The sequence below is a fragment of the Macaca mulatta genome, chromosome 14, assembly GCF_049350105.2.
Source record: "Macaca mulatta isolate MMU2019108-1 chromosome 14, T2T-MMU8v2.0, whole genome shotgun sequence".
In the NCBI taxonomy this organism is placed as follows: Eukaryota; Metazoa; Chordata; class Mammalia; order Primates; family Cercopithecidae; genus Macaca; species Macaca mulatta.
Genome location: NC_133419.1, coordinates 6,876,356 through 6,900,664, shown reverse-complemented (window position 1 = coordinate 6,900,664; position 24,309 = coordinate 6,876,356). Strand labels below are relative to the sequence as shown.

Here is a 24,309-nt window from a genome sequence, read left to right as displayed (position 1 = left end):
ACGGGTGTTTTTTTTTCTTTTCATTTTCCTAACTCTGCAATGCTGTTATATTACATCCACAACTTCAAACACAGTGCCGCACGGCCGCAGTCCCAATCAATTCAGTGACACAATTGTTAGGGACGTCCTCTTCCCGCCCGGGGGGCGGACCCCGGCCCCGCCTCCTTGACAGGCTCAGGTCCCGCCCCGAGACAGTCCCAGGCTCCGCCCCCGAGCATACGCGCGCGCTCAGTCGCAGCGCAGAGAACCAATCACCAACCATTTCCACGCTCGGTCCCTTTTGGCTTCTGCCCTCAACCAAAATGGCGCTAGCTTGGAAGCTGCCGAGGTTCTAGGAGTTGCCGAAGCAAGTCCGGAAGCTACCGAGCGAGTCCGGAAGTTGCCGAAAGGGAGCAGCGGGGAAGGAGGATGGCGGATATCATCGCAAGACTCCGGGAGGACGGGATCCAAAAACGTGTGATACAGGAAGGCCGAGGAGAGCTCCCCGACTTTCAGGATGGGACCAAGGTTCGTGTCTACCCCTCCCCGCTCCCCCTCTGCGGCGTGGTGCGCATGCGAGGCGGGAGGAGGCCTTAGGCGAGAGGTTGCGCATGCCCAGAGGGCAGCGGCCAGTGACCCTACCGCTCACATGCAGAGCTCGACGCTGATTGGGCTGAATTTAAGTAGGGGTGAATTCGGACCTGTCTGCCCCGCCCCCTGGCTCGGCCTTGTAGCAGCATTGGTGGGGGAAGCCGTCAGTCATCACAAGCGGGTTGGGGTTGGGGGTTGATCTCAGTGCTTGGGCAGACACCACGCTGGAGGAAACCGAGGGCGGGGAGTGGTCCTAGGGCATCTGGATTTCAAGGCTTATGATCCTTTGTAGATGGAAGGGCCTTCCGAAAACACTTAGACCAACTGCCACTCTAAACATCCCGAGGCCCTGGGATGTGCAAAGCCGGAGAAAGGGCCCAGAGGTCAGGTCTCCCAGACAGGGACCCTTTGGCAGTCTTCCTGCTGCACTAGTGGCTTGTTTGGGACAGATGAGGGCTGGGAAGTAAAGAACCTCCCACTTGTCTCCTTTTTACCAGGCCCCCATATCCAGCCCCTCTGCCCCCTTCTCCCCCAACCTACAACTCCAGGCTTCCCTGCTTCTGCAGTTGCCTCCTCCCGGAGTGCTTTTCCAGTTGCTACTTGTCTGCAGAGTAGGAAACTTCCCAGGGGCAGCTCCTGTGCCCAGCAGAGCAGTCAGGCAGGACATGGACATTGAGCAAATGAGCACATGCCGCCTGGCCAGCCCTGTGCTGAATCGGGCAGCTAAGCATCCTAGCCCAGTACAGCATAAGTGCTCTGAGATTAGAGGGGAGCTGCATGGCTGGAGTGATCCGCTATATGAAAAGAGATCTTCTCAGGCCGGGCGCGGTGGCTCAAGCCTGTAATCCCAGCACTTTGGGAGGCCGAGACGGGCGGATCACGAGGTCAGGAGATCAAGACCATCCTGGCTAACACGGTGAAACCCCGTCTCTACTAAAAAAAAATACAAAAAAACTAGCCGGGCGCGGTGGCGGGCGCCTGTAGTCCCAGCTACTCGGGAGGCTGAGGCAGGAGAATGGCGTGAACCCGGGAGGCGGAGCTTGCAGTGAGCTGAGATCCGGCCACTGCACTCCAGCCTGGGCGGCAGAGCGAGACTCCGTCTCAAAAAAAAAAAAAAAAAAAAAAAAAGAAAAGAGATCTTCTCTAAGAAGAGACAGGATGTGTGGTGTGGGTTCATGCCCCCATGTACTGGGTGTTGGTGGTGAAAGAAGGGGCTGGCAAGGAAGATCCTGGATGGAACAGACACCAGAAGGAGAGATGTGAACAATGGCACCCCAAGATCAGGAACAGGTGGTGTTAAATAACCAATCCCCGCACTGATTGAATGCTCACTATTCAAGCATTGTGCTACATGCTTCACACGTTTATTTCCTACTCTGTGAGATAGGTACTGTTGTTGATTCCGTTTTACTGATGCGGAAACTGACTTCAGAGATGCAGCATGGTGCAGTTAAGAGCGTGGGCCAGTCTAACCATATCCTGTCGAGTGTTCAATCTTCAAACCTCTTTACTCCGCACCCACCCCCAGTGTTATCTCTAAAAACTCTCCCTGCCCAGATTACTCCCAGATGCAGCTCTCCAGTCATTACTTGTCTCTTAAACCTGACATACAGCTCTCTACTCACCATCTCCACCTGGAAGCCTGGTTGGCCACTCACACTTAACCTGCTCCACCTGAGGCTTCTCCGTGTCAGTTAGGGGAACCAACAACCTTCTCATTGTTCAGGGCAAAAACCTTAGTGTCTCTGTGGTCCTCCCAGTCTCGCATCCCACATCACATCCTCAATATCCAACCAGGATCTGAGTTCTCACCATTTCTGCCATCAGTGCTTGGGTCCAAGCCATCCTCATCTCCTGCCTGGGTTACTGCAGCAAACTAACTCTCCTCCTGCCTTTTTTGTCCCTCTGTGGTCTGTTCTTGTCCCAGCAGCAGAACCTATGCCAGATTCAATTCCTTTTCTGCTTGGAGCCACTCAGTGGCTTCCATCTCAGAGTAAAAAACAGAGGCCTCACCATAGCCTACAGGCCCTGTGAGGTCCACCCCTACTGACTTGGGTGAGCTCCCCTGCTGACCCCGTAGTGTACCCTGCCCCCTCCTTCACTCTGCTCCTCCATACTGGCCTTGCTGCTGTTGAACACATCATGCGTTTGAAAGGGGAAGTTCCCTTGTGCCCCTCGCAGGACGTGTGATGGGGAGTGGCTCGCCTCTTCAGTGCCCCGCTGCTCAAACCTCTGGGGAAGCATACAGATGGGCAGGCTGTGGGGCTCCGACCTCATGGCAGTGTCTCGGGGTGAATGTTTACAATTCTGTGTGTTCTAGGGTGCTCTTTTAGTTTGTGTATAGGCGGCTTATGTTAACCAGCTCAATTAGACCCCCTTCCTTATCACAAGGACAGAGGGCTTTCTGTAGCCTGGGGATTCTTGCCTTGATGTATCGGAGAATTAGATCACATGTGGGCTTGGAGAATGATTGCAAAGTGTTTTTCCGAGACAGAGTTTCACTCCTGTTGCCCAGGCTGGAGTGCAATGGCGCAATCTCGGCTCACTGCAACCTCTGCCTTCCAGGTTCAAGCAATTCTCCTGCCTCAGCCTCCCAAGTAGCTGAGATTACAGTTGCCCGACATCAGGCCCGGCTAAATTTTTTTAATGTTTTTAGTAGAGACAGGCTTTCACCATTTTGGCCAAGTTGGTTTCAAACACCTTTTCTTTTTTTTTTTCTTTTTGAGACAGAGTCTTGCTCTGTTGCCCAAGCTGGAGTGCAGTGGCATGATCTCAGTTCACTGCAACCTCCACCTTCCAGGTTCAGGTGATTCTAATGCCTCAGCCTCCCAAGTGGCTGGGATTACAGGCACCTGCCACCATGGCCAGCTAATTTTTGTATTTTTAGTAGAGACGGGTTTTTGCCAGGTTGACCAGGCTGGTCTCGAACTCCTGACCTCAGGTGATCCACCTGCCTTTGAGATGGTCTGCCCCTGGAGTTGGGCCACTTGGTGGCCCCAGCTCTCCTCTGACTGCCCCAGCCGAACTCCGCCTCTTCCTGCCAGTTGATGACCTGCCAGCGTGCAGGTGCCTGTCGGTGTGATCTGCTGCTGCTTGCTCCCCTGATGGCCTCTCAATGACCAGGTGCTCGTGTTGTCTTCTGCTGATGGGCTCCTCTAACATCTGACTGCCTGTGTCTGCCCGCTAGGGTCTTGGGTTTTTATAGGCACAGGATAGGGGTGTGGCAGGCCAGGGTGGTCTTGGGAAATGCAACATTTGGGCAGGAAATGCCTGTTCTGACCTAGGTCCGTGGGGGTGGAGCCCTACCCAGGGACCATGCCCTCCTCTACCCAGCACTTCCCTTCTCCCCTTCCATATTATTTAACAGGCCCACGCTCTTCCCTTCCCAGCACCTTTTTCAATATCACATTGTCACACTGCAAGGCTTTTTACACCTGCTGTTCTTTCGGCCTGGAAAGTTCCTATCCCAGGATCCACTTGGCTTGCTTTCTTCCTTACTCCCCCACCCGCAACTCTGTGTAATCCAGCCCTAACCCCCTTGCCCTACTGTTTCCCAAGCACGTGGCTTCACCTGCCATGACACATTGTTTTGTTTGACGCCCATCGCCTCCCTCTACAAGCGCCCTGTGAGCTCCAGGGGGCAGGGCCTTTTTTGTGTTTTGCTCACTGCCATGTTCTGGTGTCTAGCACAGAGCTTGGGCACATAGTAGGTGCTTAGTAAATATGTGTTGAGAGATGACTGGAGTCAGACTGCTTGGACTCTTGTTCCCACTCAGCCACCCACTAGCCGTGTGGCTTGGGCCTATTCCTCCCCTCCTTGTGACTTAGTTTTCTCACCAGCATGGGAGGATAAAACCAGGTGTAACATCAGGTGGTGTCCCTGGGGAAGCCCTGTCCCTTGTGCCGTCTGCAGGCCGGGGACTGGACTTGTCCTTGGGGGTCAGGGTGAGGGTTTGTGCCCTTGCCTGACCTCGCATGTGGCCCACAGGCCACGTTCCACTACCGGACGCTGCACAGTGACAACGAGGGCACCGTGCTGGACGACAGCCGGGTGCGTGGCAAGCCCATGGAGCTCATCATTGGCAAGAAGTTCAAGCTGCCTGTGTGGGAGACCATCGTGTGCACCATGCGAGAAGGGGAGATTGCCCAGTTCCTCTGTGACATCAAGGTGTCTGTCCTGCACCCGTCTGCGGTGGCTGTCCAGCCAAGCCCTATTCCCTATCCCCAGGGCTCCTCCTCCCTCCACCCTCTGCTAGACTGCCACCCACTGTTTCTTTCTTGTTTTTGAGACGGAGTCTCAATCTGTCGCCCAGGCCAGAGTGCAGTGGTACGCTCTCAGCACACTGCACCCTCCGCCTCCTGGGTTCAAGCAATTCTCCTGCCTCAGCCTCCCAAGTAGCTGGGATTACAAACACCCACCATGACGCCTAGCTAATTTTTGTATTTTTAGTAGATACGGGGTTTCACCATGTTGGCCAGGCTGGTCTTGAACTCCTGACCTGAGGTGATCCACCCGCCTTGGCCTCCCAAAGTGCTGGGATTATAGGCGTGAGCCACCATGCCTGGCCCACCCACTCTTTCCAGACCACCAGCCTGCTGATGGCGTCCTGGCCTCCATTCCGCCTTCCCCGATTAGCCAGACTGAGGCCAGGGGACTCATTCTCAAATGCAAACGACCTGTACATCCCTTTGTTTCAAACCTCTATGGCTCCTGGTCACTGTCAGGATAGAGCACAGTAAGTCCTCACTTTATGTCACTGATACGTTCTTGGAAACTGTGACTAAGAGAAAAAACATACACCAGGTGCTCAGCCACCATCATTTCTCTCAGCATAATTTTGTTAAAACATTGATGAGAAGAAAAATTGGTTTCGTTATGTATTGTTTCGCCTACAGTTTCCGAGAACCTACTTAGGACATTGAGGACTTAAACTGTATAAACTATAGCTGCTTACATAGCTTTTTGGGGCTGGCCCCTGCGGTCTCACCCTCTTACTCAACCTCCCTGCTTTTCCTTTCCATTCCCCTTCTTAGCCAAGATCTTCCCTCTTCCTTCAAAGCTTATTCCTGGGACACCACCTCTAGGAAGCCCTCCTTGACTGCTAGTGGTTGGCTCAACTCCCACCTTTGGGTCCTCCAACCCTCATGCCCTGCATGGCCAGGATTTGCTCTTCTGCCTTGTCCTAGGCTATTGCAGAGCAGGGATCTGGCCTGTTTACTTCTAGCTTTGGGATGCCCAGTGTGAGCCAGTCCAGAGCCAAGACTCAGGAAATACCCGCTGATGGCAACCCGGCAGTTAGCTCCTGTCCAGACAATAGGGCAGTGGGAGGAGTGGGGAGGAGTGGGGAGGACCTGGGTGGGAGGAATCTGGTTCTCACCAGCCGAGCAGCTTTGCCAAGCAAGAGATTAGAGGCTAGGTCTCCTATGCCTGTCTCCCTGTGGGTTTTTTTTTTTTTTTTTTCCTTTGGACGAAGTCTCACTCTGTTGCCCAGGCTGGAGTGCAGTGGTGCAATCTCAGCTCACTGCAACCACCATCTCCCGGGTTCAAGTGATTCTCTGCCTTAGCTTCCCAAGTAGCTGGGATTACAGGCGCCCACCATCATGCCTGGCTAATTTTTTTTTTCTTTTTTTTTTTGAGACGGAGTCTTGTAGAGTCTCGCTCTTTCCACCAGGCTGGAGTGCAGTGGCCAAATCTCAGCTCACTGCAAGCTCCGCCTCCCAGGTTCACACCATTCTCCTGCCTCAGCCTCCTGAGTAGCTGGGACTACAGACGCCCGCCACCTCGCCCGGCTAGTTTTTTGTATTTTTTAGTAGAGACGGGGTTTCATCGTGTTAGCCAGGATGGTCTTGATCTCCTGACCTCGTGATCCGCCCATCTCAGCCTCCCAAAGTGCTGGGATTACAGGCTTGAGCCACCACGCCCGGCCATGCCTGGCTAATTTTTGTATTTTAGTAGAGATGGGGTTTCACCATGTTGGTCAGGCTGGTCTTGAACTCCTGACCTCAGGTGATCTGCCCACCTTGGTCTCCCAAAGTGCTAGGATTATAGGTGTGAGCCACCACGTCTGGCCTCCCTGAGGGTTTTGAAGTGGCTGCCTTGGGCCCGGCTCTGAGGTAGGCCCTCAGTGAGGCAGGAGAAGGAGGAGCTGCTGGGAACAGAATGTGGGGGCCCTAGCACTTTGCATAGTCCAGCTTGTGGGCTTTATCCTCGGGAGGGAGAGGAGGTTAGAATTCTACTGGGCAGACAGGGGTTGATGGTAGGCATGTGTCTGTGGTGGGGTTGAGGATGGGGGTAGGCGCTCTGTTTGGTGGCCAGAGAACGTGGCAGAAGCTGGGGCTTCCTTGGGAAAGAGGGCTGAGTGACTGGAGGAGTCCTGAGTTAAAAGCCTCCTGCACTTTAACGGAGTAGGGGCCCCCTTGTTGTCCTCTGGGCCTTGGTGTTTGTTCTCAGATGGTGGTGGGGAAGGGGCTGGGTCTTGTGGACCCAGTGATCCGCCAGCCCACAGTGACAGAGCCCCAGCGTCCTTGCCTTCCTGCAGCACGTGGTCCTGTACCCGCTGGTGGCCAAGAGTCTCCGCAACATCGCGGCGGGCAAGGACCCCCTGGAGGGTCAGCGGCACTGCTGCGGTGTTGCACAGATGCATGAACACAGCTCCCTGGGCCACGGTGACCTGGACGCCCTGCAGCAGAACCCCCAGCCCCTCGTCTTCCACATGGAAATGCTGAAGGTAAGGGGCCGCTGAGCCTGGCCCCACCGCCCAGCCTCAGCGCGGTGCAGGCCTGTCCGCCCAGGGGTGATGGGATCCGTGGGTGGACTGCTGGGGGAGTGGACAGGGACAAGAAAACCTGTGCAGGACCCTTGGCAGTCCTCTGGGTCTCCTTTTCTCCTCCTTCATGTCTCAAATGTCACCTTCTCCAGGAAGCTGGCCCTGCCTACCCAGCCTCCTCGTTCTCTATCTTGGAGGAGCTCATTTCCTTTGTAGCCTCTGCCACGCCTTGAAGTCCCTGGGAATTCATGTGTTTCCTTGTCCATTTAGGAAATCTGCCATGGAGCATGATCTCTGCGAGGGAGGGCAGGGCTTTTCACCGTCTCGTTCACTGTTCTATTCTTAGCACTTGGCACAGTGCTGGGCACACAGGAGATGTGACATCGATGTTTATTGAATGCTTTTTAAGTGACAAGCAGCTCTGCTGCTGGTGTGTGATGTCTGGGGGTGCAGCCAGCCCAGATGTGGGTCAGATGTGTTGCTGAAGCAGCTGTGGTGTCCCCGGGCCCCGCTGTGATATGCCCTGTGCCCTGCAGGTGGAGAGCCCTGGCACATACCAGCAGGACCCATGGGCCATGACGGATGAAGAGAAGGCAAAGGCAGTGCCGCTTATCCACCAGGAGGGCAACCGGTTGTACCGCGAGGGGCATGTGAAGGAGGCTGCTGCCAAGTACTACGATGCCATTGCCTGCCTCAAGAACCTGCAGATGAAGGTGCTGCCCGGAGGCTGAGGGGGAGGATGGAGGGGGGTGTGAAGCCAGGGTGCCCAGGTCTACAGCTTCTCCCCGCTCCCTGCCCCTGTGCTTCCAGGAACAGCCTGGGTCCCCTGAATGGATCCAGCTGGACCAGCAGATCACGCCACTGCTGCTCAACTACTGCCAGTGCAAGCTGGTGGCCGAGGAGTACTACGAGGTGCTGGACCACTGCTCTTCCATCCTCAACAAGTACGACGGTGAGCACTGGGCACTGGGCTGCTGGGGGCTGCGAGTGGTCAGAGTGTGGCCTTTCTCCTGTCACTGCTGGGGCTCAAGACCTAGTCTTTCATACCCTCCATTCTGAGCTCCCACGGGGGCCTGACTAAATGCCCCTACTCGGCAGGGCCGTGGGTCCCCTTGTGCCAATGAAGCATGAATGGTGTATTGGGGGTGGGGCAGGGTGGCATCCTCAGGTCAGGGAGGGCTCTCTCCCCTGTGGGCCCATGGTGCCAGGAGACATGAGGGCAGGCAGCTGGCCAGGATCCCCCCTCATGCCCTTGCATGCCCACTGCCCACTGGCATCCCCTGCAGACAACATCAAGGCCTACTTCAAGCGGGGCAAGGCCCACGCGGCTGTGTGGAATGCCCAGGAGGCCCAGGCTGACTTTGCCAAAGTGCTGGAGCTGGACCCAGCCCTGGCACCCGTTGTGAGCCGAGAGCTGCGGGCCCTGGAGGCACGGATCCGGCAGAAGGACGAAGAGGACAAAGCCCGGTTCCGGGGGATCTTCTCCCATTGACAGGAGCACTCGGCCCTGCCTTATACCTGCCAAGCCCACCGCTGCAGCTGCCAGCCCTCCTGCCCCTGCTACGTCATGCTTCTGTGTATATAAAGGCCTTTATTTATCTCTCTCCGAGTCTGCCGAGCTGGTCCACTGGGAGAGCCGGGTCATCACCTGGCATTTCCTGGTACTTGGGTGGCTGTTGGGAGGCAAAGAATCAGGGTTCAAATGCTAGCCCCTCCACCTGCCATCTCTGAGGCTTCAGTGTCCCTGTTAGAGAAATTACGATGAGCTCTTTCACCAAGGAAGTGTCTCTCGTTGGCCAGGGCTAGGGCGCCCCAGGAGCCCCCAGTCTTAAGGGGGAGATGAAGTGGGTACAAGCCAGGTAGCTGGGTGCCTGAGGAAGGTGGTCTCCTGGTGCTGCCCTCCCCCTCCAGCCTCGGATCCCATGGTCTCCTGGCCTTGGTGTCTGGGGACAGGGTTTCCATGAGAAGCTACACTGGGGCTGAAGTGAGCTGGGTTGGGCTGGAGTGGGCTGACTGTCCAGAAAAAGGCGAGGGCCGAGCACTTCGTGAGATCTTTTGAGGCTCAGGCCCCCATCCCAACCTGCCTGTGACCTGGATGGCCCTGGGTGCGTGTTGGCCTCTCTGTGCACATCAGTGTCCCCTGTTGAACTGGAAACTGGGCTGGCTGCCCTGTGATGCCAGGCACGGGGTGAGTGGGTGGGAACTGGGCTGGCCGCCCTGTGATGCCAGGCACGGGGCGAGTGGGTTGGGTGCAGGTGGCGTTTATTTTCATGGATTTATACACACTGGAAAAGCCTCTGCGCCCACGCCCACGCCCTCCTCCCTCCCTCTGGCGCTGGGTCCCCTCATATGAAAGGGAAGTAACACCGAGGGGCACACGGAGATGTAGGGTGTGGGGCTGGGGGGGTCAGCGCTGGGGCCCCAAGTCTGGGTCCCCAGCCTCCCACATGCAGCCCCTCTGGCCCCTCGGCTGTGTCAATAAATAACCCAGGTCCAGGTGTGGTGTGGGCCTCACTCCTCGCTGTCCAGCTTCAGGCTGATGCTCCGCGCCTTGCCCCGTGCCAGGGTGGTGGGTGGTGTTCCTGGGCCCTCACGATCCACCTGGCTTGGACCTCTGGAGCGAAGCAGTTGGCTCTGTTTGCGCAGGAAGTCCACAGGGGCAGCCACACCATAGCTGCTTTTGCCCAAGGCAGCCCTTGGGGGTCCCGAGGAGGCATGCGAGTGCGAGCCCGCTTCCAGCTGGCCCAGATGGGCCACGTAGCCATCTGACAGGAACTGTGGGCAGAGGTGGGCAGCGATGAGGGGGTGCTGGCCAAGGGCCCACATGCTGCCCTCCACAGGCACCTGAGGCAGGCTGGGGGACTGGTGGCAGGCTTGGCACAGCCTAAGCTGAAGCCTTCTCAATAGATAGGACCCCAGGCTGGGAGCCAGGGCACCTCAGCTGTGCTCCTGGCTCTGCCCTTCTCTGGGCCTCAGTCTCCTCATCTGGAAAATGAGGTCTTAGAGGAAACATAACAGCAGCCAATGTTTAGCCAGCACTTGCTTTGTGCCCAGCCCTGTGCCTGCTGATGTGCAGTAAATGATGTGATCTTCATAAGCCGGCACGGGCAGTGCCATGATCATTTACATTTACAGACGGGAAACCGAGGCTCAGAAATGTCAGAGTGGAAACCCACGGCTGAGTGGAACCAGCGCCCAGGGTCTTGAGCACATTGCAGTGTGGGTCATCCCCTCTGGCTTGCCTGGCAGCTGGCAGCTCAAGCTGCTCATGGCCCTTGTCCTCAGAGGATCCCAGGTTCCCCGGAGGCCGGTTAGGCCGCCTCACAGCTTCCCCAGAGTCGGTGGTCCCTAAGGCCTGGGACTCAGGCCCCTGCTCCCTGGGGGGGTCCTGTTCCTGGCCTTCACTTGGCCCTCACCTGGCACTGCGCCTGTAGCTTCCGCACGGCACGGCCCACGATGTAGGTCTGGCTTGGGGACAGGCCCAGCGCTGCGTATACACCCACATCTTTGGGAGACCCATAACCGGCCACGATGTTCAGTTCTACCTGTGGCGGGAGATGCCAATCAGTCTCCCCGGGGCGGAGCCGTGCAGCTGGGGGCGGGGTCTGTTGGACTTCCCCAGATTGTTCTGGGGGTGGGTCCAGGCAGACTGAGGCGAGGACAGGTTGTAGTCCCATGGGGACGGGGCGGGACCAGCTGCATTTCCCTAGTTGCCCCTAAGTACACGGGGCCTCTCAAACTGCGGGGGCATGACCATAGGGGCCACTGCAGTCAGGCAGGGCCCGGGCCGTTCGGGTTGGGAACAGATGGGCCTCCGCTGATCCGGGGGTGGAGGGTCAGGGGAAGCAGGGGCGGGGACAGGACCCGGAGCCTCCGCAGCCGCCGCACCTCCTGCACCAGGCTCTGCAGAAACACTGCCTTCTGGCGCAGCGGGTCGTGGGTGAGGCCATCGCAGAAGGAGACGACGCCATGGGGGAAGTTGTGCTGCGACAGCCAGGCCACCACGCGGTGCTTCTGCATATCCGGCCGGCCTGTGACATACACGATCAGGTAGCCGGAGTCCTGCCAGTGCCTGTGGGGCAGGGGCAGCGGTCAGCTCCGCTGGCCAGGGGTGGGGTGCGGGTCACCCCGGTGAGATGAGTGGTGGTGGCGGTGGCGGCTCCTACCTGACCACATCCACGGCGCCAGCGCGCACCTTGGGGTCGCTGCCCATGATGGAGACGCTGGCGGTGAAGGAGCCGTCGATGCTGAAGACCACGGCCTCCGTGCCGCGGGCCACCACAGTCAGGCAGCATTCGGCGTAGGTGTGGTCGCCCCTGCGGCCCATGGGGCGGGGCGTGAGTGGCGCCGGGCGAGGCCTGGCGGAGCCCTCCCGCAGAGGCCCGGCCAGCTGCGCTCACCTGACCACCATGCGCACGGGGTAGACCCCGATGCCCAGGGCGCGCTCTGGGGGAACTGCGAAGGTGAGGCGGCCTGAGCTGTTGGTGACCTCGGTGCCAAAGTGGATCCACTTGCCCGACAGCGGCTGCGTCATGATGTAGACATCCACCTGGAGGGGAGAAGGGGCGGGAGGTCCATGGGGGCCCTGCGTGGAGGAGGGCAGAGGCTGGGCTGTCGTCGGGGATGGGTGGGTCTAGGGGCACAACCACCAGGGATCAGGAGCTGTTCCGAGGACAGGAGTTGGGGCCGTGGGACCAGGCGACAGGGCTTCTGGGTCCTGACCTTCTCTCCGGTGAGCGTGACGACGTCCAGGGGCCCATACATGAAGCGCCCGCTCAGCACCTGGGGGCGGCCCTCGCACACTACCGTGTCGCTCGCCCGGTGGTTGGAAGTGACGTTCTGGAGGGAGGAGAGGGCGTGAGTCCGCGGCCAGGAAAAGATGGGGATGCTTGGGGAGAGGAAGCGGGTGAGGATCTACGCGCAAACACCGGGGTCGGGGCCGGGAGGCGGCAGGGCTTTGAGGGAAAAGGCCAAGTCCAGGGGGCGCACTTTTGTGGACCCCGGCCTGAGAGCCTGGGTGTGGGCCGCGGCTCCAGGGGTAGCGCTGTGACAGGACGGGATGCAGTGGATGAGGCAGGTGCCGACCAGCGCAGATCCAGACCCTAGACCCGAACTAGCCTCAGAGCGGGGGAGGGGGCGGGGAGACCAGCTGTTCGCAGGGGCCGGGCTGGGGCAATGAGGTAGGGCCAGGACCCCAGGGGAGGGGTAGGACTGGGAGAGAGTTGGGTTGGCTAGGGCCCCAGGAGGCGGGGTGCTGGGGGGAGGGACAGGGCCTCTCTGGTGAGGGGGCGTGGGGGCAAGGGGCAGGGCACCTACCCGGATCTTGACCTGCGTGCGTTTTCGCTGCCACTTCTCCCTGGGGAAGGCCGGGCTGTAGATGGACGGCTCCTCGCATTCCGCCAGCTGTGGCCGCTCCTTCTCGATCACCTGCGCGGGACAGGGGGCGAGGCCTCTCTCTCTTAGGGGCGGGAGAGCTGCCCCTCCCCCGCCCCACAGCAGCCCATCCCCGTCCCATTCTCATCTCCCATTCCAAATTCCCAGGCCCACCTGGCGCAGGATGAACGCCACCACGTCGGCGGACTCCCAGTAGCTGGCGTGGAAGAGGTGGGGCAGCGTGACGGTGGGAAAGGCGGTGAGCGCCTCAGGGCAGTACAGCGAGTAGTCGATCCGCTTGGTCCCCCACCAGCGCTCCAGGACTGCACGGCCATGGCAGCGAGTCAGGATGGCCTCCTGCCCCACACCCATCTGCCTGGGCGCTGGGTGCTCTTCCCTCCCTCCTTTCCACCCAGCCTGCTCTTTGCCCAGTTCAGGCTGGGTGCTGGGGGAAAGGGTTTCTCAGCTGGGCTTTGGAGGTGGAATACAGGCCTCCCCGACCCCCAGGCTGGACTGCCTAGGCTGGCTGACTTACTCTTAACCACCTCACTGGTGGTGCTGGGGGCGGCTGGCTGGGCTGGGGGCTCAGTGGCCAATTCACTGCCCTTCCAGAAGGCACCGCTAGTAGAAGTGGGTGTCGAGGGCACCAACATCTCCAGTTCCTCCAGAAAGAGACTGGAGTGCGTCTGCAGAGTGTCAGCTGGGGGAGGGAGGGCAAGCTCAGCAGGGGCCTGCCCGGTGGCTCTCCCATCTTCTCACCCAGGGCTTCCCGCACCTCTGCCATCTTCCCTGCGGCCCCTCTGGTCAGGTCCTGGCTGAGGCTGCACTGTGGCATTCTCTCCTCTCAGCTGGGCACTTCTGCCAGAATGCCTCTTGCCACTGCCCCAAACACTACACACCTGTGCCCAGCACAGGCCTGCTTGACCCATACATACCTGGGCACAACCCCCAATACATGCCTGCAGCACACCCCCCAATACATGCCTGCAGCACACCCACCACAGATGCAGCAGTGCACACACGCTGGCTGCTCGAACGGCAGTGCACCAGAATCATGCTGCCAGGGAGCACCCTCTCTAGCTTGGCTAACCTCCCCCACCCAACTTCTGGGCCCAGGAGGTCAGAGGGTCCTGGGGATCCAGACCATCCCAGGGGGAAGGAGCTCCTGGTCCTGGGAGTGGTGGCCTGAGAGGTTTCCCATTGTGTGGGAGCCTCCTCATGCCTTCTGCTACCTCCTCCCTTCCTGTGGGTGCCCTCCTCCTTCTCCCCTTTATCTTGTCTGGGGGCGTACCCAGCAGCAGGGATGAGCCGTCTCCCAGGGGGAACTTCTGGTAGCGGGGCACAGTCAGTGGGGCGATGGCCTGGAACTTTGGGGCCAGCAGGGGCTCGAGGCGTGAGGCGCAGGGGTCAGCCGCATGGAAGAGGTTATAGATCTGCTCACAGGCTGGGCGCATCTGGGCCACTGGGTACCCAGAAGATAGAGAAAGATTGTGGGGTGGGAGTGTCAGCTGGGCACTCTGGGAAGTAGGGGGTGTGGGAGCAGCACCCTGATGTCCCGTATGACCCTGAGCCAGCACTTCCCAAACTGCACTCCCTGGGAAGTCAGTAGGGCCCTGCTTAAAGTGAGACAGGAGCCGGGCGCCTTGGCTCATGCCTGGAATCCTAGTACTGTGGGAGGCAGAAGCCGATGGATCAGTTGAGGTCAGGAGTTTGAGACCAGCCTGGCCAACATGGTGAAACCCCCATCTCCACTAAAAATACAAAAATTAGCTGGACTCAGTGGCTCACGCCTGGAATCCCAGCACTGTGGGAGGCAGAGGTGGGTGATTACCTGAGGTCAGGAGTTTGAGACCAGCCTGGCCAACATGGCAAAACCCCATCTCTACTAAAAAAAAATACAAAGATTAGTTGGGCATGGTGGCGGGTGCCTGTAATCCCAGCTGCTTGGGATGCTGAGGCAGGAGAATCACTTGAACCCGGGAGGTTGCAGCGAGCAAGATCAGGCCACTGGCACTCCAGCCTGGGTGACAGAGCGAGACTCCATCTCAAAAAAAAAAAAATGCTGAGAAGAGGGCAGAGGCTTCGATTTGCTGCCATGGTGCCCGCTGGACCCCTTCTAGTGCAGAACATCCCACAGGTGTGAAGCCCCTCCCAGTGGCTTTGGGAGACTCACCCTTGGCGAGTCCCTTCTTTCTGGGCCCCAGGTTCCCCTTCTGTAGCCAGGCCTTTGAATGACTACAGTGGGGAAGTTGCCCGTGCCTCGGGCGAGAGGGAAGGCCAGAGGAGGTGGGGAAAGAAGGGGCAGACAGAGACTAGAGGTGCCCCCACAGCCCCTAGGACTCACCCTCCAGGGCGGGCATCACGGTTTTGCGCAGAGCCAGCACCAGGCCCAGTGGGGAGCCGAAGAGGAAGAAGCCAGAAATCTTGAAGTCAAGGCGGGCAGTGCTGCTGGGGCCGTCAGGCGCCTCGGAACTGGCAGCGGGTGGGCAGGAGGCTGTGCTTGCCCGCCGGGGCTCCCCGGTGGAGGTGGTTGCAGGGGCTGCCTGAAGGCTGTGGGGGAGGAGGGATGCTCAGTGTTGCTGCCTCTCTAGTCCATCATGCACCCAGGGTAGGGGTGATGGGGCAGGGACGTCACCTGTTCTGAGAGCCCTCGGGCTCAGGACTGGCCATGTCACTGGGGATGCGCTGGGCAGGCAAGGCTGAGGGTTCTGGGCTGGCCCGACCCAGGCCTTCCACACCATCTGCCAGGGGGTCCCGCACTGGGCCAACCTCTGGAGAGAGCAGCTCATTGTTCTGGATGGAGCAGGGGACAGAAACATCTTCAGTCCTGGGGACCATTCAAATTCCACTTACTTAGAAGTGAGGAGTGAGGCTTGGGGGTTGGGCAGAGCAGAATTCCAGAGAAGACATGAACTGGTGGGGCAGCAGGGGGCCTGCCTGCTGGCAGAGGGGTCGCATTCCAGGGGGCAGAGACCTAGAGACGGAGAGGGCCTTCCCGCTCCTGAGGAGGCTGGGTTTGGCTATACTGACCATGCTCCCACGGCGGCTGCTGCCCCGACTCCCGGTGCCTGCGTTAGCACTGTGGCAGAGTGCATCAAAGCCCAGGATGCCACCAACACCGTCTCCAATCAGCACGACCTGTGTGGGAGCAGGGGCACCATCAGGAGAGGCCTTGTCCTCACCCAGGCCAGGCCACAATGGGGGCTGCAGTGGAGGGCAGCAGATGGACTGTCCCTAACCGCTGACCTGCCCACAGAAGCCAGCGCCCTCAGGTGAGCGCAGGAAGGCTGAGTAGGCCTGGTTGGTGCGGGCAATGACAGTGGCCACGGCGCCCTGGTAGCGGGAAGATGAGGTGGCCAGCAGTGGCAGGGCAGCCAGTGGAATGTGGTCTTGGGAGCGAGACAGGCTGTCACCATCGTGGCTGTAGGGGCTCAGGCTGCAGGAGGAGGAAATGTGGTGGGTGGGTGAAGGGCTTCCAGACCCACTCCTGCCATCCAAGTCCCCTGGGCCTGCTGGCAAGCCCTGGCTCTGTGGGTCCTTTGTGGGCAGTGTTAGCCCCAAGAGGCAACTGAAATGGAGCTATTCTCCAGAACAGGTCCAGCCATGCCAGTGACTGACCCAGGTGTCTGGCTTCCTGACCCCTTTCCCCCTCCCCCTGCCCCAAGGCCTCCCTGATCCTAGGAGTTCCCTGCCCTTCCACCCGTGGCTAGTACTTGGAGACAAGGGCGTAGGCGGCGGCACAGATGGGTGGACAGGGCACCAGTCGCAGCGCCACATGGCCCAAGGCCTCAGGGAAGTGGATGCGGGTGACGGCCTCGAAGGCAGAGCTCAGTGTCTGCACATCTGCTTGCTTGGAGTTGGCGTCTCCAGGGCCTGAGTCCAGGATGTTGCCGCTGTGCAGGATGAGGAAGAGGGCGTGGACTGCGCATGTCTCAGTCCCCAGGTCCCCGGCACCATCCGGGCCCTGGGGGGCACAATGGGGTGCAATGGGTGTCACAGCAGTGGCCAGGCCAGTGAGTAGAGGGAGCTTTGATATGGGGTGGCTGACCATACTCGCCTCTGAGTCCCTGGGTGCTTGGGCCCCATCCTCAATGCCTTTAGCTGCCTCGGCTCCAGGCTCTGTAGGGCAAGGAAGCCAGTGAGAGGGATAGAGAAGACCACTGGGATCCCCTCATCTGGCACTTCAGGCACCCAGTTCTGGCATCTGCCAGTCCCTACCTTCCTCCAAACTTCTCCTCCCACCAACTTTCCCAGGTCAGTTTGCATTTCCAGGCCTTTGCTCCTACTGGTCTTATTGCAGTCAGGGCTGCCTCTCTACACAATGCCTGTTTGCCTGGCAAACTTCTCTAACCCTGCCCTGTCCAATGTGGTAGCCATTAGCCACAAGTGGGTATTTAAATTTAAATGAATTAAAATATAATACATAAAATCTTCAGTTCCTCGGTCACACTAGCCCCATTTTCAGTGCCTGGGAGCCAGTGTGGCTAGTGGCTATCACCTTGGGCAGCATGGACCTAGAAGTTCTGCTGGACAGTGCTGGCCCAAGTCTTCCAAAGCCAGCATAGACATCACCTCTCATGTGAAGCATTCAGGGAATCCAAATTAATTCCTTCATTCTTTGTGTTGTGTCTGAATCGTGACTACATTCTAATCATCCATCCATCCATCCACCCACCCACCCACCCATCCATCCATCCATCCATCCATCCATCCATCCATTCAACCATCCATCCATCCACCCACCCATCCATCCACCCACCCACCCATCCATCCATTTATCCATCCATCCATCCATCCACCCACCTACCCACCCGCCCATCCATCCATCCACCCGCCCACCCATCCATCCACCCACCCACTCACCCAACCACCCATTCATCCATTTATCCACTTATCCATCCATCCATCCTTCATTATTCATCTGTGTATTTAATGAGCACCTCTTCAGATTGCCTCTCATCTTAAGATGCCATTAAACTTATGACCTGCTGTACATGGGTGCTGGGGGCCGGTGTCCTAGGTGGGATCTTTACCTGGCGTTCCCTCTGCCTCCATTGGGGAAGCAAAGGCGTCGATGAAGTCATTGGAGTTCCACTTGGTCATCTCCTTGGGGAAGACCTCCTCACTGTCCGAGAAGCCTTCTGAGGGGACAGGGGGCTGTGTCATGGGGTGGGAGGAGCTGCTTGGGGACATCCCCACTCCCAAAAAGGGCCTCGGTGCTGACCGTGGGCATCAAAGAACTCTTCCTCGGAGCTGTTCTCGGAGTCTCGGGCAATGTTCTGCATGCGCCACTCGGACAAGCTCTGGGGAGACACAGCCCCTGCCGGGCCGGCTCAGCCTCAGCCTGGGAGCCCAGCGGGGAGGGTTGCTCCTCCCATCCCTGTGTCCCAGCCTCACCTCCATGTTGGGATGAGTAGGAGGAACGGGAGGATGAGGACCACTGCTTCCCAAAGCTGGCATCGGGGGAGGCATCTGGGCCAGCGGGGGCCTCAGGCCCATCGGGGGTGCCAGTGTTGCTAGCCCCAGACCGGGCCTCGGTGCTTGGTTTCCCGGGGGGCTGGGCCTCAGACCCCTCACTGCCTGTGTTGCACTTGGCCATGCGCTGGGCCAGCATGCGAGCAGTCTCCTCTTCCAGTGCCCGAATGTCAGCCATGCTCAGTTCTGTCCACTCATCCTGCCAGCACCAGGCCTGGCGGTGGGCCCGCAGCATCACCCGACGTAGACCTGCAGGTGCCTAGGCATCGGAACTGTCCCCTCCCACTGCTTCCCTGGCACTGCCGCCACATGCCCAGCCTTGAGGTTGGGTAATGGCTCCCCTGGGGACACCACCCTCCCAGAGCCACAAAGTAGGGCAGGGCCAGTGCAGTCCAGGAATGGGAGTGGAAAGTGGGGCATTTGTCTTCCTGCCTGACTCCCCTCCGCCCACTGCCCTTCCTGTCTCTCCGCACACCCTAACTCTCAGCACCGTCCCCGCCCCATCACCCCGGAAGCAGGGACCGATGCTTGTTCTTGCTTTTGGCTGGCTTCCTGCTGACTTCTGAGGAATTAACAGTTAATTAAGTGTCTAACAGTTAATGAAATTGTTGATGGTTAATGAAGGTGTTAATAGTTAATGGAAGTGTTGGCACTCAATGACAGTTGTGGCGAAAGATGATACCCATTCTGGGATATTTTTATCTTAAGCAGAAGAATAAAGTTAGAAACTCTTAAATATCTAGGAAATAAGGTAATGATGGCTGAATGATAATTATAAACTTCTGTGAGGAGATATATCAGAATCTTAGTAGTGGCTATATGTGGGTGATTTTAATTTTCTTATTTGTGCTTTTTGGTATTTTTCCAAATGCAAGATACGGAGTCCTCATTATTCTATAAGCTGAATTTCCTCACCTGTAAAATGGGAATAATCATCGTCATTACCTGGTGGGGTGTTGTGGGTGTTAAGGGAGATCTTGCACAGAAAGTAATTAGCAAAGGGTCTGTGTGTTGCTCTCACTGTCAGTATTAGCTCTTCATATCTGACTCAACCTCCTCCTAATTTACTGAAGAGACATTTAAAGTGCAGAGATGGCCAGCGCCTTGCTGGAGGAACCATGGGTCAGTAGTGGGACAGAAGCCAGGCCGCTGGTCTCCCCAACTAGGGATCATCCCTCTGTGTGCAGATGACCTGGGCACTGAGGCAGGGCTGAGCTGCAGGCGTGGTGGAGTCAGGTTGAGGGGAGGTGTGGAACTGGGGCTCCTGAACACTAGGGCCAAAGGCTGGAACACTAGAAACTGGGAGTGGAGGGGGGGAATCCCAGAGAGAATGACATCAGAGTCACAGCCTCAGCCTGCACTCCTTAGCATGCTGCCAGTTAGAGCAGGTGACCTTCCTGAGCATCTCTAAGTCTCACCCAGCTCATAGGATGATGGAGAATCTTAGAATCTTAATGGAAGCAGCAGCATTTCTGAAAGTCAGAGTCAGCATGGACCTTGTAGCTCATATTACCAGCTTCCTGCTCTGTGGATGCCTGGCTAGGCTGTGCGGCCACCTCTGCCCTAGTGCTCCCCGCCTCAACTGGAAATGATGGCTTTCTGCTTCTGTGTCCCCAGTGGATGGGAGCATCCCTGGCCCTAAACATGGGCATGCTGGGTAAGCAGGACCTCCCGCGGCTGGGTGCTCACCTACATCGTGGATGAACTGCTCGATCTTGGCTTGCATGCCCCAGTAGCGGAACTCAACCTTGCACAGCTTATAGGCACACATAAGGGGCCCCGTTTGCGCCGCCGTCCGCGCCCAGTCATCAGCCAGTGGCCCTCGGCCCGTCTTGACCGAGCGGTACAGCCGGGGGTCCTCTTCTGCTTTGTACTCGCCTGGAGCCACTGCATCCCGCACGATGTCAATGGTGTCTGAGGGAGTTCAGCAAGCATTGAGCAGTGCCAGCCCCTTTGAGCCCCCGCTCCTGGCACCCTCTTGGGACTGGGTGACAGTTCCTGTCCTTTTGCAGATAGGACATGAGGCTTGGAGAGGGCTGGGACTTCTCAGAGGCTGCCCACTGAGGCAGCCAGGAGACTGAGAGGGGCGCCAGGGTCCCTCCATAGCTCCAGGCCTCACCCAGGATGCGCTGTCTCCTCTCGGCCCCACTCAGGTTGAAGACGTTTGGCTGCTGCCCCCCATCAGGCAAGTAATAGGTCTCAATTTCAATGGAGAATTTCTCCACAAAAGGGCAGGTGTACCTGGGCAGAAGGCATGGGTGAGGCTCACTGCCGTACCCACCAGGGCTGCTTCCCTCCTGGCCCCGGACCACGCCCACTTCACCCACTCACCGGGTTCGGGTGTAGGGGTAGGCATTCCAGGATTCCTCTTCTACCTGCAGGGCAGCCTTGGGCAGCAGTGCCCGGAACCAGCCTGGGATGTGGGAGCCCACGTGGTACACCTTGTGTGTGTACTGCCCGCTGCCCCCGGGCCCATCTGTGTAGGGCCGGTTGGCCAGGATCTCCACGCCGCTGCCCTCACCACTAGACTCCTCCCGGCTCTTTTTCTGTGGCCCAAGGGAGAGCAGAATAGGGAGCTCAGCCCCAGCTTAGCATCTGGGATCCCCAGCTTAGGCTGGTGTTCTGCGCAGTTCTGGGGCCCTGGTCCCAGTCTTTTCAACTCCCTGAAACCAGACACTGCCCCACCGAAGCTCCCTGGGATCGGAATCAGATGCAGCCCAGCCCTGCATGGGGTCTGCAACCCAGCACTCAATTCAGTCATTCAAGTATTCATTGAGTGTCTGCTCCACCCCAGGCAGTGTTTGGGATTCTATCAATTGAGATATATTGATGAATAGAACAAAGACACCTGTCCTCATGGAGCTTACATTCTAGTGGAAGAAGACAGACAAAAGGAAAAAGCAAATTATATGGTGTGTTAGAAGGCGCTAAGTGTTATGGGAAAAGAAAGCCTACAGTAGGGTACAGGTGATCAGGGTTGGGGGCAGCAGTTTTGATCTGATAGTCAGGGAAGGCCTTGCTAAGAACATAAAGTGACCATGGCTTGAACATGACTTTAAGGAGGTGAGGTGGGAGGAGGTGCTCAAGGCAGGGGGAAGCCAGTGCAGCCCTGAGGTGGGAGCGTACTGGATGTGCTGGCGGGTGGCAAGGAGGCCAGGGTGGCTGGCAAGGAAGAAGGGACAAAGAGAGGAAAAGGGGACCCTGGCCCCCTCCCTCTCTGGGAGGCCCAGGCCACCTCCCAATCCCAGCTCCTGCCACACCCCTCACAGCTTGAGAGCCCCCAGATCCTGCCTTCTATCGCTCTGGGGCTCAGATGGCCCTTTCAACCCCGAGGCAGGGTCCAGGCCCTCTTGCTTTATGAGACTCTGGTCCTGCTGTGCTGGGGAGAGATCTGGAGCAGACTCCCCGGGGCCCTGCACCAACCCGGCCACTGCTGAGGGCCTGCCCTGGCCAACTCTTCTCACTGCCCTACCCGAGAGCCCCCTCGCCCTCCGATCCATGCTGCCCTGTCCCTGCTCCAGGTTTGGCGCCTGGTCCTCACCCCATCTCCCTGAGCTCCAGGGGTGGCCAAGACTCTGCACCTCTCCAGACCCCCTCCCGCCCTCCTCGGCCGCGGAGGCCCCCCTCCTCATTCTTGCCGCCTCCTGGGCGCTTTTTCCTTCCCCGATGGGATTACAGATCCTGAGGAGGATTACAGGAGATCAGAGAAGGGCTGGGCACTTAGCGGGTGAGAAGCACCACTCGGCTCTCCTGCCCCTCTCCCCACAGCCCTTCCCCATCCCCACATCCGAAGGGGGCCTCTCTTGCCTCCTCCGGGCTCCCAGCCCGTCTCAGCCCCGTGGCAGGGCTGGCGGGGTTGGCGGGGCTCCACCCCTTGCCCGGGTGCCCTCTCCTTGCCGCCCTCACCTGGATCATGTAGAGCTGGGCCACCTGGTACTCGTCCAGGCTCATGGGCAGCAGAATGTGGTATTCCTTGATGAGCATCCTGAAGGCGCCTGGCGGGCCGCGCGCGGCCTCCGCTCCTCCTGGCGCAGGGCACGGCGCGGCAGTCAGTGCGGGGAGGCTGCGCGCGGCCCCGAGCCCTGCGCGCCGGCCGAGGTGCTCAGGCCACGGGACCCCATGCCCGGGCCCACCGCGGGGGAAGCAGAGGCGAGCCCAGCGACGCCGCCCGCGCTGCCGGGGCCCGGAACAGCAGCTAGGCTGAGCGCTGACCTCTTTTCCGCGCAGCCCCCGCCCCCCGCCCGCCCGTCGCCATGGCAACCGCGTGCTGACGCGGGCCCCCCGGAGCGCCAGGCTCCGGCCGGCGGGCGGGAGGGCCACCTTGCCTCTCCCGCTGCGACCGCGTCCTAACCCCGGGAAACGGCATCTCTCGGGGGCGCGCCCTCCGAAGCCCCGGGGCCCCTCCTTCCGGGCCCGCCTTCCGCGACCGGCCCCTTGGGGACCCGCCCCCTGCATCCCTTTCCCGGAGTCAGCGGGGTCCCAGGTCCCCCACTCTCAGACGTCCACCTAGAGCTTTGTTCCCCGAGTGTCTCTGCGCCGAGTGGCCCCGTGCGCCCAGCATCTCTGCCAGGGTTCCCCATGCCCTGCACCAGAACCTACCTTCGGGGACTAGGAATCCCCTCCGCCCTCCAGATCTGCCTTCTTCACCATGCAGGGCAGCCGGGTCCTCGACCTCCCCCTCCCAGCATCCTTCCTGGACCCCCGGCCCTCGCTGGCTCTCCACGCGCCTAGGCAGCCACCCCGTCCTCTTCTGGGGGGGTGAGCCCTCCTCAGGCTGAGGCCAGAGTGGCTCCACTTGGTATCCCACGGGCCCTGGCCCTGGAGACCCGCTCCGCCCACCTGCGCCCCAGACTGGCACCGAGGTTCCGCTGCAGGCACCCCTCCATCCCCCACTCGCACCCCGCGAGCAAGCGAGAGGCCCCGTTGTCCCCACTTCCCTCTGCTCGCCGGCGTCCCGGTCCCCTGCCGCGCTCTCGGCCCGCCTGCCGACGTCCCGGCTCACCTCTAGCTTGAGGCGGGCGCCCCTCACCCAGCCCGGGCAGGGCCGGCCGGCCCGTGGGTCGGAGCCCGGAGCGCCCCCAGCCCCGGCCTTGGGTTCCAGCGGTGGCCGGACCCTCCCGAGGCGCAGTGCCGGCCCATGGCCCCGACCTTCCTCTCGATCCGCCCGCCGGCGCCCCTGCCGTCCCTCCCCGCAGCCCGCCGCGTCACTGCGGCCGCCCCGCCCCTTTCCTGGGCCCGGCTGGCCCTCCCCACCCCGGCGGGGTCCGGGCAGCCCCGCCTGCAGCGGAGGAGGCGGGGAGGCAGGCCCCTGCCTTCCTTCCCCCGGGCAGTGGGAAAGAGGCCATTGCCTAAATTCTGGCACTTCTTAGTCCCTCAGTGCTGACTGGGGTCCCCAAAGACTCTTAGTTCCTATCTCCACCCTAGCCCAGCCCTCCTGTGTACAGTGACAAGGTGGAGTTTGATAAAGGAGGTCCCAGGCCCACTCTCCTCTTCTCACCCAGTCCTTAGATTTGGGACCCAGGGTAGAGGAAATGCCTCCCCACCAGTCTAGCCAGAAGCTGGCGGCTCTGACGTGCCTCCACCTAGGGCTGGGCTCCAGGGCCCCAGGCCTCTATGGTCACCCAGCTACACGCCCAGGCAGAAGCGGGTTGTCACTCTGAGTGGCTGGGCTAGTCCCTGCATGGGGCCACAAAGCCTCCCCCACCTCTGCCTTCCGGGTCCACAAGTCTGGTCACCCAGCCACCCGGAGTCTGGGCAAAGGCCTCATGAGGCACCGCAAGGCTGGGCTCATGGGATCCCACCCAGCCTGCTACAAGGTGCTGGGGTAGTGACAGCAGCACCCGGCCAGCCCCTCCCCTTGACTGTGAGGCCAAGGGCTGGAAGCAGCAGTGCCCGTTCTCTCTGAGGAGTCAGAGACCTTCAGGGCTGATTCAGAGGCTGGGGTGTTGTCAGGGCATTAGGGCGTTTGAGGGAGTGGCTTACGTGAACTGGCATTTCCATGCTGCCAGGCATCACCGCCAATCCAGAGGAAGCGCCCTCCAGGCCCAGGCTGCCCATAGCGCCAAGGGCTGTGGAAGCAGCCAGGCCCTGTGCTGCCCCCTGGTGGCACCACAGGAAGGCCCAG

At 59.6% G+C, this 24,309-nt stretch overlaps 2 protein-coding genes across 36 annotated transcripts; one reads left to right on the top strand and one right to left on the bottom strand.

Annotated features, from left to right (window-relative positions):
- Positions 1–275: 275 nt before the first annotated feature.
- On the top strand, positions 276–8,945 carry AIP (aryl hydrocarbon receptor interacting protein). 3 transcript variants are annotated; one of them, XM_015113521.3, is made up of 6 exons: positions 276–507; positions 4,559–4,738; positions 7,110–7,298; positions 7,874–8,050; positions 8,148–8,281; positions 8,624–8,941. In XM_015113521.3, the coding sequence occupies exons 1-6, from the start codon at positions 409–411 to the stop codon at positions 8,694–8,696; spliced, it is 852 nt and encodes a 283-aa protein (XP_014969007.2). In that variant the 5' UTR covers positions 276–408; the 3' UTR covers positions 8,697–8,941.
- On the bottom strand, positions 8,912–24,268 carry PITPNM1 (phosphatidylinositol transfer protein membrane associated 1). 33 transcript variants are annotated; one of them, XM_077961983.1, is made up of 25 exons: positions 24,168–24,268; positions 22,092–22,210; positions 20,517–20,731; positions 20,305–20,426; positions 19,875–20,099; positions 18,108–18,434; positions 17,935–18,030; positions 17,744–17,851; positions 16,768–16,829; positions 16,424–16,674; positions 15,957–16,146; positions 15,741–15,848; positions 15,346–15,503; positions 15,055–15,260; positions 14,002–14,172; positions 13,246–13,410; positions 12,885–13,033; positions 12,654–12,764; positions 12,060–12,176; positions 11,738–11,886; positions 11,504–11,653; positions 11,226–11,409; positions 10,754–10,882; positions 9,853–10,112; positions 8,912–9,010 (listed from the first exon to the last, which is right to left on the bottom strand). In XM_077961983.1, the coding sequence occupies exons 2-25, from the start codon at positions 22,167–22,169 to the stop codon at positions 8,929–8,931; spliced, it is 3,813 nt and encodes a 1,270-aa protein (XP_077818109.1). In that variant the 5' UTR covers positions 22,170–22,210; positions 24,168–24,268; the 3' UTR covers positions 8,912–8,928. The 33 variants fall into 33 exon arrangements, 29 of the variants coding, with proteins under 29 accessions (XP_077818109.1, XP_077818108.1, XP_077818107.1 ...); XM_077961982.1 differs by lacking the exon at positions 24,168–24,268 and adding an exon at positions 23,188–23,363 and having other exon boundaries at positions 22,092–22,267; XM_077961981.1 differs by lacking the exon at positions 24,168–24,268 and adding an exon at positions 23,188–23,363.
- Between the last annotated feature and the right edge of the window lie 41 nt (positions 24,269–24,309).